The sequence below is a fragment of the Oncorhynchus gorbuscha genome, linkage group LG11 (assembly GCF_021184085.1).
Source record: "Oncorhynchus gorbuscha isolate QuinsamMale2020 ecotype Even-year linkage group LG11, OgorEven_v1.0, whole genome shotgun sequence".
NCBI lineage: Eukaryota > Metazoa > Chordata > Actinopteri > Salmoniformes > Salmonidae > Oncorhynchus > Oncorhynchus gorbuscha.
This window is the reverse complement of record NC_060183.1, coordinates 19,902,626-19,917,636: the sequence shown is the minus strand read 5'-3', so window position 1 is coordinate 19,917,636 and position 15,011 is coordinate 19,902,626. Positions and strand designations below refer to the sequence as shown.

Sequence of the window (15,011 nt, the reverse complement as noted above, 5' to 3'; positions counted from 1 at the left end):
CCTTTTACAATCGTGTCCATTGGGCAAATACAACAAAGGGTTGTAAAAAGCCAAAGGGGCCATGGGCGAGAGCATTATAGTGCAGACGTGCCTCATTGGAGTTAAACCTCGTTCTCTCTACCCGTGCTCTCCACTGAGGCTGATTAGTCCATGGCTCTTAGCTGCCAGCAGAGAGCACCAGAGCCAAGCCTGGCTGTGTCCACTGGTGACTGGGACACATCTCACCAGCTGTGATATGCCAGGGCAGGGTCAAGGCTTCTGTTACTCTTCATGCCTCTGCTTGCTACTCACACCTCTTGTTTTCATTGGTCGTCATAACAACTTCTAAGGGGAACAGGGTAAGGGGAAAGCAAATAAACATAATGCGTTTCTATGGGCTTATTTTAGACCTAAGCTCGCCTTCGGGACGATTCCCATTGTTAGAGCGGAGACATGAGCATCTTGTCATTATATACAGATCTCTGTGTAAAGGGAGAGGGGAGAAGTGCATAGGAAGTGAGGTGTCCTTTCCTTGGGAATCTCTATGAACCATACCCTCCAAGGTTCAGGCAAAAATATGACTCATACATTGAGTGTAGGTAGCCTAGCGCGTTGTGCGTTGGGCCAGTAGCGAAAGGTCGGTGTTTAAAATCCCTGAGCTGACTAGGTGAAAAATCATTTGATGTGCCCTTGAGCAAGGCACTTAACCCTAATTGGTCCTGTAAGTCACTCTGGATAAAGGCATCTGCTAAAGGACTAAAATGCAATTGTCCTACAGTACAGCTCAGGAAATATTCAAGCACACAAATGTAAAGAATGTCAGATAATCCATTCACACATGAATGACTGGAAAAGGACTAGCCCCCAATGGAGTTATATATAGTACAAAATCACAATAATTGAAAAAACAAATAAACTAGGCATGTCAGTTAAGAACACATTTTTATTTACAATGACGGCCTACACTGGCCAAACCCGGACGACGCTGGGTCAAATGTGCACCGCCCTACAATGCCACAAATACACCCGAAATGGTTGTTTTTCAAACGAAAACGATGAAATATATTAAAGATATTTCACCTCAGTTTGCATACACTTATCAGTGATGTAAATTCACCCTCTCTTCAATGTCTTTTAGAAGGAATTTCTTTTTTTAATTAAAAAGAAATAAGAACAGAATGTTTGGTGTAGATTTGTGTACATTTTGATATCAACTAACATTGTGCAAAACAATCATACATAATTCCAATAAACTAGACGTACTATGAAATAGGGACGTCTAATCACTTTTGTAAAAGCACCACAAATTTCATGAGGAAATCAATTAACTGGGTTTACCAGTAATTCCTATACTGAAAATCAAAAAAGGCACAACCATAGAATTAGGAATTAGAATAATATCTCTATGGGCACAATCCTGTTTAAATAAAGTTATTTATGATAATTTGTATCGATCACAATAGTGATCAACAATAAGTATTATGACATCAAGATAAAATGACTGATTAAAAAGTTGCTTTAAATAAATTGTATGCAACTGATTGTAATGTATTCCAACTATATGATTATAAAGATGTATGTAGATCGATCGATGGAAATTACACATTTAAGAAAATGTCTATGACTTGATGGGTTTGAGTGACAGCATTCTAAGTTTAAAATGACAGAAAACTGTCAGAGGTTGGACCATCCATCTCGATCCTCACTTCACAGAAAGTAAAGAACCAGCAGCCATAACATACATAAAATCGCGATTTAAAAAAAAATTACATTAACACTGTCGGATGATCAATGGCTATATAAGTACTTCCAGGCAATAAACTAACAGTCACTTACTAATGCTAGGTTGTGCCCTGCATCAACAAAACATGAAAATCACCTTCCTTATACTATGTAGCTGTGTTCTTAAGAGTTTGGTATAGAAATACATTTTTGATGCGTCTCAAAGCAGTTTGATGCGTCTCAAAGCAGTTCCAACAAGAGGCTATATAAAATGGCATGATCTGGGGCAGCAGTAACTAAACGTAAATCTAAAAGACATTAAGGATAAACGGAGAAGCTAGCTGCATAAAAAAAAAACACTTCTGGATGGACATTGGGTGGAGATGCTGAATTTTCAAACATTTCTATTTCCTGGTTCTACCCCAAATAAAAATCAGGTAAAAAAGAAAAGAAAAGAGAAAAATACAAAATATTCAGTCCCTTGTCCATAAGGTCGTGTTCCTCCTATGGCATGTTCTGCAGGTAGGTAAGTGTGCTGGAGGGAGGAACATCAGATCAGTGCTGCTCCTGATTGGCTCAGAGTCCAAAAGGAACAAAGTCTCTCTTTTTGTTGTGAGTGAAGAAAATATCCCAGGTCAACTCAGCCTGCTGGGAGCAGCCTCCCTGCCCTAGGTTGCATGTGTATCCCATGGGGCAGCAGTGCTTGGCGTCTGCACAGCATACTGCCTGTGAAGAGAAAGCGAGTTTAAAGGAGTAGTTCAAGATTTTTCAACTTGATGTTAGATGGTTCCTCACCCTGAAAGTAGTCTATGGGTCGGGAGAAACTGTAATCCATGGTAGGTTCTCTTTAAACAACCACCACAAACGTCAGCATATTTTATCCACAACAAGCTAACAATCAATGGAAGTGATGGGGGCATGTAAGCATGTTGTTTTTGTATTTTTATGCATTTACCGCCCACATATTGGAGGCCTATTCACTTGAATTGACGGGCATGTTACCGCCTAAATGGGCAGAACGTTGTATAAAAAAATTGAATGGCACTTTACGGTCAAAATCCAAAGTTACATATGTCAAGTTAATATTCAAAGACGCCATATCGCTCGCTACCTTTGGTTCGGGGCAGCAGGACCATTCTGTGGGGGAGGTCTTGCAGCATGTCTGCAGATTGGGACAGCTGTACTCTCCAGCACCGTCACACTTCACATCTATCCCCGCCTCCGCTGCTCTCTGCTGGGACTCTGACACCTTTGTCTGGGGAATCGTATGGGGGAGAACACCCTCTACCGGTTTCTCACAGGTCCCAGTCTGCATGTTGCAGCTGTAGCCCTGTGGGCAGCAGTGCTCGTGGTCTGTACAGCAAACAGCCTGTGGATAGAGGCAAATAAAAAGAGAGAGAAAAAGAAAGAGAGAAGGAAGGAAAGTGTCCCAATTATACAAAGTGTGTGTACTATATAAATCCTACCCATTATCACAGAAAGTCAATAGAGACGCACCTTGACCAGAGGACAGCAGCCCCATTCTTCTGTGGACAGCTTGCAGCAGGTGGTCCTAGAGGCACAGCTGCTCTTGTTGTCACACTTGACGTCTTTCAACATGGCTCCCACAGTCAGGGCCTTCTCCTTGCGGTACCAGGGGATGGTCAGGCGGCCCTTAGTGCAGCAGGTCTTTTGGTCGTCACAGCTGTAGCCGCTGGGGCAGCAGTGGTCTCCGTCGGCACAGCACACCGCCTGGGGAGAAGAACCTTACACTGAGGTTATACAGAGATTACTACCGTGTAATCACCATTTTACCACATCATTTCAAATAAAACTTTGTCACATGTGCCGAATACAAGTGTAGACCTTAGCATGAAATGCTTACTTACAAGCCCGTAACCAACAGTGCAGTTCAAAAAAGAGTTAAGAAAATATTTACCAAATAAACAAAAGTTAAAAATGATAAAAAGTAACAATAAAATAACAACGAGGCTATTTATAGGTAGCGGTACTGAGTCAATGGGTACAGGTTAGTTGAGGTCATTTGTACATGTAGGTAGGGGTGAAGTGACTATGCATAGATAATAAAGTGAGTAGCAGCAGTGTAAACACAAATGGGCGGGGGTCAATGTAAATAGTCCAGTGATCATTTGATTAATTGTTCAGCAGTCTTATGGCTTGGTAGTAAAAGCTGTTAAGGAGCATTTTGGTCTTAGGTAGCAGAGAAAACAGGTCATCACTTGGGTGACTGGAGTCTGACTAGTTTTTGAGCTTTCCTCCTTTCCTCTAGTATAGAGGTCCTGGATGGCAGGAAGCTTGGCCCCAGTGATGTACTGGGCCGTACGCTCCACAAGGAGTAAAGATGAGTGAGTAACCCCAAATACTATTTTCAGAACTTCAACTATGTGGTAATTTTCTGTTATGTAAAATAGCGACAACTTCCAATTGCCTTGTTCATCATAAATAATAATATTTTGAAAAGGTTGCCACAGGTAAAGGATCCATAGTAAACTCCTTACCTTGGGTAAGGGGCAGCACCCCCACTTGCCAGCCTTTTTCACAAAGCAGCAGGTGGTATCTTTGGGGCAGCTGGTGTGGGGGTCACACATGTTCTTGACTGGGTGGACGGAGGGGGCACTGGCCTGGGGAAGCCCTCTGTGCAGTGGCAGGCCTGGCAGCTTGGGGACCCAGGGCAGGCTGAGGAGCCCGGGCTTGTCACAGGTCTGTTCGGCCACGTTACATGTGTAGCCTTTAGGGCAGCAGTGCTCGTGGTCATCGCAGCACACCGCCTAAGGGGCAACAATAACATTATTGCAATGCGGAACTTCTACTTAAGAGCACCTTGTTTTGTAACCACAACAAATCTGCGCCGGTATTCATAAAGAGTAGGCATGTTGAGACACTATGAATATTGGCCCTAATCTACAGTATCTAGTATCTTAAAGTGAGAAAACATAAGATATGGCAGCTTAGGACACTTCTGTAACACACACCCTGGGCCTGAAGTCGAAAAACAACGTTTCTCCAGAATTATACACAAGTCTTCAATTCATCTCAGTCTCTATGAAGGGAGTCATTGAATGGGAAAGTTAAACTCACATGAGGTAGAGGACAGCATGCCGACTGTCCCGAGTTCTGCCTGCAGCAGGTGGTGCCCCTGGGGCACATGGTCTGTTCGTCACACTTCTCAGTGGCCAGTGGTGTCTGGGTGGCGAGGGCTGGCACCTTGGCGACCCACGGCATGGTGAAGCCTGAGGGATCATCACAGGTACTGGCCTCCAGGTTACACACGGTGCCGTGGGGGCAGCAGTGGAGGTGGTCGTTGCAACACATCGCCTGAAGGACACAGAACGCACAGGCTTGTTATCACTGAGATAAATTAGGCAAAAACGCAATGCTTATTTGCCTCTAATTTAATGAAATTACTTACTGAGGTGACTGGAATAAAAAGACTACTCATGTACAGGGACAGTTGTGGTTTTCAATTATTAGAGTCGAGAAAATTCAATTTCATGTCTAGTTACTTCCAGAGTAGAATTTAACATTGACATCATTCAAATTAGATTCAACCTAAGGTAAAGTTGCCTAAAGGTTAGACCCTTAACTTAGCAAGGAACAAGTCAATGGGGGTATATGTGGAAATGGCCGTACATTGGGCAGGGGGCAGCAGGCCCAGTTTCCCGTGGTGGTCTTGCAGCACGTGGATTGGCCTGGACACGATGTGGACTCATCACATTTGCTGTTGGGCAGCGGCTTCTCCTCCGACACGTAGCTGAAGGCGGGCACCTTGTCCAGCATGGGAACCAGGGCAGAGCCCGAGGAGGGGTCATCACACGTACTCTCTGCCAGGTTACAGATGGTCCCGTGGGGGCAGCAGTGGAGATGGTCATCACAACACACAGCCTGTGGGGGAGCTCAAAGGAATCAGTGTGGGGTTCGCTGGTTCAGAAGAGTCCACAGTTTATATAGTGTTTCTGTTCACATATCTTTAACGTTACAGGACAAATTTAACACCACCGACCGTAAAAGAATGGCAACACTTGCAACATGAATAAAGGGAATTACGCAAGATTTCATAATCACGCGAGTCTCAAGGGCTGAGCTCTACTGTCAAGTGTGATAGAAATTATAACGGACTGACTCTCTCACACACACACACAGTACCTTGGGCAGGGGGCAGCAGACCCATTCTCCATCTAGTGATTTACAGCACGTACTCCCATCAGCACAGGCCACGGAGTCGTTGCAGGGCACAGCATTGACAGCATTGACTGGAGGACACAGACCTTCACATGTTAACGTATGGATTTGACACCTCTGGCGAGATGCAGAATAGCAACAGATCTGCCCAAATATAAACCTTCATTCCATTGGTCACTATGCAGCCGTCTATCTTGAATAGCCCGACTTTGATAGTCGGTTGCAAATTGATGTTAACATCACGTGCTAATGTTTGATTGATTGTGTTACGTTACAGCCTGTTGGATCGTTGTCCTGTTGGAAGGTGAACCTTTGCCCCAGTCTGAGGTCCTGAGCAGGTTTCCAGCAAGGATATCTCTGCACTTTGCTCCGTTCATCTTTCCCTCGATCCTGACTAATCTCCCAGTCCCTGCCACTGAAAAACATCCCCACGGCATGATGCTGCCACCACCACCACGCCACACCATAGGGATGGTGCCAGGTTTCCTCCAGACGTGACTCTTGGCTTTCAGGCAAACAAGTTCAATCTTGATTTCATCAGTCCAGAGAATTTTGTCTCATGGTCTGCGTCCTTTAGATGCCTTTTGGCAAACTCCAAGCGGGCTGTCATGTGCCTTTTACTTAGGAGTGGCTTCCGTCTGGCCACTCTACCATAAAGGCCTGATTGGTGGAGTGCTGCGGAGATGGCTGTCCTTTTGGAAGGTTCTCCCATCTGAACAGAGCAACTCTGAAGCTCTGTCAGAGTGACTATCAGTTTCTTGGTCACCACCCTGACCAAGGCCGTTCTCCCCTGATTGCTCAGTTTGGCCGGGCGGCCGGCTCTAGGAAGAGTCTTGGTGGTTCCAAACTTCTTCCTTTTAAAAAATGATCCAACTGTGTTCTTGGGGACCTTCAACGCTGCATAAATGTTTTGAGTACCCTTCCCCAGATCTGTGCCGACACAATCCTGTCTCGGAGCTCTACGGACAATTCCTTCACCCTCATGGCTTCATTTTTGCTCTGACATGCACTGTCAACAGTGAGACCTGTTGCTTGGGTGCCTTTCAAAATCATGTCCAATCAATTGAATTTACCACAGGTGGACTTCAATCAAGTTGTAGAAACATCAAGGACGACCAATGGAAACAGGATGCACCGGAGCTCAATATCGAGTCTCATAATTTATTTTATCTTTATTTATTTTGGCAAGTCAGTTAAGAACAAATTCTTATTTTCAATGACGGCCTAGGAACAGTGGGTTCAGGGGCAGAACGACAGATTTGACAGATTTGAACCTTGCCAGCTCGGGTATTCGAACTTGCAACCTTTCGGTTGCTAGTCCAACGCTCTAACCACTAGGCTACCCTGCCACCCCTAACAAAGGGTCTGAATAATTATGTAAATAACATATTTCTGTTTGTAATTTGTATTAAATTTGCCCCAAAAAATTAAAAACCTATTTTCGCTTTTACATTATGGGTTATTATTGTGTGTAGATTGACGAGGATTTTTTATTTAATCAATTTTAGAATGCTGTAACGTAACAAAATGTGGAAAAAGTGAAGGGGTCTGAATATTTTCCGAATGCACTGTAACCCCTCATTCCACTGGAAAGTTACACGCTTACACTACAAACTCAATTAGTAACATCCCAGTAGCCAGGGATTAGGGTAAGAAGTGGTTGGTGCCTCACCATCGTTGGGAATTGCAGGGATCTTCTTGGCCAATGGAGTCTGTGTATTGGGGGAAGTGCACATCTCATGCTCCAGGTCACAGGTTGTGTTGCCAGGGCAACAGTGGATTTTGTCAAAACAGCACACAGCCTGTACAGAACACATGATTTAAAACAGTACATCAGTTTTTAAAAGTTCAATCTCTACATCTCCCTTTAGCTTCACTTTCCTCACATTGAAACACTTTTTCTTAGACCAAGACATATGTGACTGACAGTTACTACACATCCGCCTGTGTGTAACACACATTGTGCAACACACAGCTGAACAAAATGGCTTAAGATTGTGTGACCCAGGATCTACTATGAATTATAAACGGGGTGGTTTGAGCTCTGAATGCTGATTGGCTGACAGCCATCGTATATCAGAACATTTATTTCTACTGCTCTAATTACATTGGTAACCAGTTTATACTAACATTATGGCACTTTGGGGGTTTGTGGTATATCGCCAATATACCAAGGCTAAGGGCTGTATCCAGACACTCAGCGTTGCGTCGAGCGTAAGAACGAGCCTTAGCTGTGGTATATTACCATATAATATTACTATATTACCATATACCACACCTCCTCATGCCTTATTGTTTAAATGACCCAGCACCAGCTCCACTCACCTCAGGGTAGGGGCAGCAGCCGAAGTCTCCACTGGCCAGCAGGCAACATGTGGTTCCGTCTGGGCACAAGCTCTTACCACCTGGGCAGGTCACTGCTCGTCCAACAGCTACTGAGACACCAGGAAGAGAACTGTGTTGTGTTCATTGGGCACCAAATTGAAGAAAACAGAAAAAGGAAGGGACTGTGGACTTTTCCCATTAAGAAACAAAATATTTATTTTTACGTTTTCCTTTGTGTGCCCTAATGAACACAACCCTGGAATATAATTCAAAAACAACTTCCTGGTGATCTTGTAGTTTATTTCCATCTGTCCCTTCAGTACCTGACTGCCTCTTTCTTGCAGGTACTTTCTCCCTCATTGGGAACGTGTCCAGGGTGGGCGACACACACTTGGAGTGGGCTAGGTCACATTTGGTGCTCTCTGGACAGCAGTGCATCTTGTCCTCACAGCACACCGCCTTGAGAGAGAAGACAAGGTTTAGAATTCGTTTAGGTGGGCATTCACGCTTCAGCAAACAAAGGAAAGGAGCTTAACAATTACAAAAAGGGCTTGCCCTCACATCAAATTACTTCCAATAGGCTGGCAGCTTCCACCAACAGATTCGGGGTACAACAATGTGAGCTGCATTCACTATGTGAATGTATTATGGTACACTGGAACGAGACCTTCATATATATATATATATATCAGACACAGAAAGCTCCCAACTACTATCTAAACAGCACAACGTTGACATTATCCCACCCCTGGTTAGCGACTATTGGCTTCAAAAGCCAAACCTAACACAATATATATATTTTTTTTTCTCCCCAATTTCGTGGTATCCAATTGTTGTAGTAGCTACTATCTTGTCTCATCGCTACAACTCCCGTACGGGCTCGGGAGAGACGAAGGTTGAAAGTCATGCGTCCTCCGATACACGACCCAACCAAGCCGCACTGCTTCTTAACACATCGCGCATCCAACCCGGAAGCCAGCCGCACCAATGTGTCGGAGGAAACACTGTGCACCTGGAAACCTTGGTTAGCGCGCACTGCGCCCGGCCCCCCACAGGAGTCACTGGTGCGCGATGAGAGAAGGACATCCCTACCGACCAATCCCTCCCTAACCCGGACGATGCTAGGCCAATTGTGCGTCGCCCCACGGACCTCCCGGTCGCGGCCGGTTACGACAACGAGACCTTAATTTAACCCATATTTTCAGAACGTCGCCCTTTGTAAAAGATACATAGACGACATCCTACTGGTATGGAGCAGTACTGATGTTCTCCTTAATTTCTTATATTAACTTATCTGACCTCAATTTCAAATTTACAGCAGAGAGAAGAAGAAGTCGGTAGAAAATAGACTTCTTGGATCTTACAATTCACAAAATAAAGAAAACAAGTTGGAGTTTGCTTCTTGGGGGAGATGGTAGAGTAGGAATAAACTTTTACATGCAACCAGTAACCATCCGGTACACCTTAAGTGGAACATAACGGTGGGTCAATTCCTGAGACTCCTACATAACTGTAGTAAAGACATAGATTTCGAGCACAAAGCTAATGATATGCGCACCAGGTTCCTGCAACGCGTGTATGATAAGAGTGTCGTTGAACAGACAAATACCCATGCTAGAGAGACTGAAAGTCAAAGCCCATTGACTGGCACTAATTGAAACAAGAACAAAACAGCCCCACATGTGGGTATGGAGTAGAGACTATGTGTGGGTCACATCAAACCCATTGTATTGAAACACTGGAACATCCACAAAAAATGATCCAGGGCTTGGGCCCCTCTCTCAGGCAAACCCATTCCAGGACGTCCTGCCTTAGAAATGTGGGGTCAAGTTGACATAGGGTCACAAAACTGTGAACCGCTATATAAAAATTCTAAATAAAATGGTAGTAAAGTATTTTGAAATACAAAACACCATTCTCTGAAGCATCTTGTTCCAAATGACATGATGATTTTTTCCCCCAAGACCTTCAACTACATATGACTAAATACTCAAAAGTAATTCAAAGACCTATTTCAAATACATGAAGCTAAAAGAAATAGGCCGACTGCCCATCTCGGTGTATATGCACACCCAAGTCAACTCAAATACACTTGCCAACTGGCACAAGCACGGTTTCAAAGTATTAATACCCTAGGCTGAAGTAGCATTTTGCTCCCTATTCTGGAGTGTTAACCATTACAATCAAATATTTACCAGCAAAATTCAGAGACCAAGGGAGTATTTCACAAGGCAAGGGTCAGTGTGCACACATTTGCAAATACTACATAAAAAGGAAGTAAAAAAACATATTACATTTTCACATATTGTAACCAGCTCCATGTTTCTGATTAGTGAAAAACCCCTCCAGCCATCAAGGGGACTAGCTTCATTAACTATGTCTAATCTGCTGCATAGTAGTCAGGTCAAGTCACTTTCTAAACAAAGGCTTACTCTGTTAATAGCTGAAGCCAAGCTTACCATTTTATTATCATGCTCAAGAAGACCAGAGGAACTTAGAATGTGCAGATGAATCAATAATTTCAATAAAGGTCCCTATGGTATTTTAGTGCGCAGTGTTGACAGTTGCAGAATCAACTGAAACATTGTTTCAACACATTACAGTGGTGTATATTGTACAACCACAGGAAGAAAGAATGGTCCTGAGGCAGCAGTTAAACGCAAGGAGCCTCATTTTGACAGCAATCAAATATGCAAAACACTACGGTATTATTTACCTACAGATTTTTGATCAACGCAATTTTATACTCAAAATGTCACCCAATGAGAACTACCAAATATGGAATAGGCCTTATGGAAAAGTATGTAACATACCTTGGCCAGGGGACAGCAGCCCCAGGAACCGCCTGGGAGTTCACAGCAGGTGGTGTCCTCTGGACACTCGGCCTCGCCGTCGGGACAAATGACTGCCTTCACTCCTCCAGCATCTAAAGGAGTGAAAGGCAACGCATATCAATGAGCGAGTTTGAAACATGTGTTACATTTATTCAGGCAACAAAGTTAATTACCATGAATGAATAGACTTGATAAAATGAAGACAAAACAGACACAATAGATTATAATAGACAGAGATACACAGATATATGGATATGGTTGTATTTCCTTTACCAGGGGGCCGATTAGGCGTTTGGCAGGAACTCTTCTGACCCACGGCAGAGAGACGGTTTTATTAAGGCACTTGGAGTGCACTAAATCACACGCTGTCCCCTCATAACAGCAATGCAGGTGGTCCGAGCAGCACTCCGCCTGGAGACGGGATTTAAAACAGCGTCATGTTTCACACTATGGGTACGATTCAAAGCGGGGTCTGCTGGACCGTCAATATGTCCTGCAGTGACCTCATTTCATCAAGCAATCACACAAACAAACTTTAGACCAGAGACTAGTCACTTACATTCGGTAGTGGACAGCAGCCATATCCACCGCTGGGTGTCTTGCAGCAGGTGTTCCCCTCTGCACACATCCCACCGTCGGGACAAATCAGGGCTGAGGTCAGGCCTAGCAGAGCCAGACACGCCACCCCTATCTGCACAGTCTGAGGAGAGATGAAGAAAACCTGAGACTGTGTGCTTATGTGTGTTTGAGACATGTTTCTTCATTTGTTTGATGATGCTATGTCAATAGGTGGGTGGTGGTGAATAACGTTGAGCACAGGATGATCAATGTTTCAGCTGTAAGCCTACTGGGTTCACCCACATTAGGAATGCAGAAGTCTGTGCTTAACTCCATACATTTGCTCTGAGGTTCATGTCCTTTCTAGGCAAATATATGTGTTGGCTGGATCACACTAGAACATTTAAACTACAATATTTAAGTCTTTATCTACACAAAACCGCAATAGATAGTATGTCATCTGGGGACTTATGAACCTGAAATGGACTACTTCACTCACTCACTCTAGCCTAGTCAGCCATTTCGAGAAACATGATTGCTAAAATGTTATCAGAATGGACTTTTAGCACATCCAACTCATTCCAAATAAGTACTGTAGCTTGCTAACTAACTAAGCTACAATACTTATTTAATACTATGGTGCTCAAAGCGGGGTCTGCTGGACCGTCAATATGTCCTGCAGTAACCTCATTTAATCAAGAAATCGCACATATGACATATTACCTCGACTAACCGGTGCCCCCCGCACATTGACTCTGTACCGGTAACACCCCCCTGTATATAGTCTCGCGATTGTTATTTTACTGCAGCTATTTAATTACTTGTTAAAATGTATTTGTTGTTCTTATTATTTTTTCATTTAAACGTAATTGTTGGTTAGGGGCTCGTAAGTAAGCATTTCGATGTAAGCATTTCACCTGTTATATTCGGCGCACGTGAATAATAAAACATTTGATTTTAATACTACTACAATGCTTTTAATTTAGTTTCAACAAAGTGTTAGAGGGGAATATCTTACCATTGCCAGAGAGTCTGAGAAGAGGGCTTATGAGGGAATATCGTCATATAAAAGTTAGCCTTCTAAAAGATGAAAGAAAACAAGAGTAACATTACGCCATTATCAGACGATCACAACAACAATGAATGACAGCGCTGACAGTTGTCGCTAGCGAACGTCAGATAGCTGGCAGTGGCTAGTAGCATATTAGCTAGCAAGTTAAGCAAACTCAATTGGTCAGGCGTGACACCCGACAAAAATGTATGAAATGTGTTATCTACCTTCGTGTGCGATGTACAAGTTCAGACTTGTTAAATTATCATTCATTCGAAGCGACGTTGGGAGTATTTTGCGATCTGGGGTGACTTCGGCTTTTTTCTGAAAACAAGATACGCGCACCGTGTGACCACGGGCCTGGTTCCAAATCGTTATCCGTCGTCCTGCTGGGGAGCGAGGCGACGCAGCAACCAACGTTGACTGTGTCATCGAATGACAAATGGCTACGACATATGATGTGGTTAGCTGATAGTTAAAATACCTATCCAGGCGTTGTAAGATCTGTTAGGCGTCAGCAACGTCAAAGTATCGGAACCGCCCATTAACTGTCATGTTTTTCTCTCAAAGTTGGGGAACCTGTAGCACTGACTTCTCAGCAAGGAACTACATCAATATAATACATTATTGTTAAATGTATTGGTCAATACTGTAACTAACCAAGCGTTGATAAAACCGTACCAAATTGGTACATGAATAACACAGATAGAACATTTACATTTACATTTAAGTCATTTAGCAGACGCTCTTATCCAGAGCGACTTACAAATTGGTGCATTCACCTTATGACATCCAGTGGGACAGTCACTTAACAATAGGGACAGTCACTTAACAATACAAAGAGACACGTTTCACCACATGTATAAATCAGAAGCATCAGTTTGGGATGTCCATTCCCCTCCAAATATAGTGAGGAGAGGAAGCCCAGTGACTGGCAGTGGGAGAGTTTGGAGTGAGATGGAACTGGGCCGACATTCTACAGATTTATATATATGCCATTTAGCAGACGCTTTTATCCAAAGCGACTTACAGTCATGTGTGCATACATTCTACGTATGGATTTAATGTGTTATGACTTTTTAACCTCTGTCATATCGTGGATTCAGAGCTATCTATCTAATAGAAAACAGAAGGTTTTATTTTATGGAAGCTTCTCTAATGTTAAACATGTAAAGTGTGGTGTATCGCAGGACAGCTCTCTTGGCCCTCTACTCTTTTCTATTTACCAATGACCTGCCACTGGCATTAAACAAGCCTGTGTGTCAAGGCATGCTGATGATTCAACCCTATACGTGCCAGCAACCACAGATTCAGATCAATTGTATTATTCCACCAGGGGGAAATTCATTGGGTAATGTGCTCAAAAAGACAGGACATAAACCATGAAAACACAGAAACTACACAACAGAATCCAATCAAAGTGCCACAGCTACACAAAAGTGAACGTGCATTATGGTGTATACTCAAGGGACCAACAGACTATGTATTATACAGCCTAATGGCTGTTGAAATAAAAGAGTCCCCATATCTATCTGTTTTAATTGTCTTTTGAAGAAGTCTCTTTCCCCTTGTTCGGCTGCTGCTGTGACTGAGTTTTGAGTGCAGGGGATGAGTACTGTCCTGTAAAATGCTTTTAAGTTTTAGGAGGATGAGTTTTGTGTACATGTTGGTGGCTGATTCTTGATCTATACAAATTATCCTTCCAGTCGTCTTAATCAAGCGCTGAAGCTTGACTTGGTCTTGCACTCGCATGTTTCCAAACACGCATATCAGACCAAAGGACAGCACACTCTGCAGGACAGATTTATAGAACATTTGTAAGATGTGGCGGTCGACATGAAAAAAATCATTCTCTGTTGCAGTTTCTTTATCTTTGCAAAGGCACAATAATTGAATTTCAGTTTATTGTCTATTTAGATTACCAGTACTTATGTGTGGTCACTCTAATGACCGATTCCCTATTGATCTTTGTAGGGGTTAGTGGTGTTGTTCCTTCTGAAATCCATTTCCATCTCTTTTGTTTTCTCAGCGTTTATTTCAAGAAAGTTATCTACCACTGGATGAATTTGACAATTTCTATGTCAAAACCTTGAAGAGAGACTTGGTCTGGGTGGAGCAAATCCACAACAGCTGTGTCATCTGCATACTAAAAATGTGTGGGCTGCGTCAAAGGCTTGACAATCATTTGTATACAGTGTGTACAATATCGGTAAAGGACCCAACCTTGAGGGGCTCCCTTATTCACCAATCTAGATGTAGAGATTGTGGAGTTAAACTTCACTTGTTGAGTACAGTTCACAAGGTAACGATTAATCCACTTGATCAGTAGAGCGTTGACACCCAAATTTACCAGCTTATCCACT

The 15,011-nt window shown here is 43.3% G+C and overlaps 1 protein-coding gene across 1 annotated transcript; it reads right to left on the bottom strand.

Moving 5' to 3' along the window:
- Positions 1-902: 902 nt before the first annotated feature.
- LOC123989622 (progranulin-like) lies at positions 903-11,902 on the bottom strand. The gene is made up of 14 exons (XM_046290738.1): positions 11,888-11,902; positions 11,599-11,739; positions 11,313-11,346; positions 11,019-11,131; positions 8,529-8,664; positions 8,206-8,315; positions 7,553-7,682; positions 5,845-5,951; positions 5,332-5,583; positions 4,780-5,016; positions 4,200-4,469; positions 3,199-3,432; positions 2,813-3,070; positions 903-2,427 (listed from the first exon to the last, which is right to left on the bottom strand). Exons 1-14 carry the CDS (start codon positions 11,900-11,902, stop codon positions 2,278-2,280), a joined length of 2,187 nt encoding a protein of 728 aa, XP_046146694.1. The 3' UTR covers positions 903-2,277.
- Positions 11,903-15,011: the final 3,109 nt, after the last annotated feature.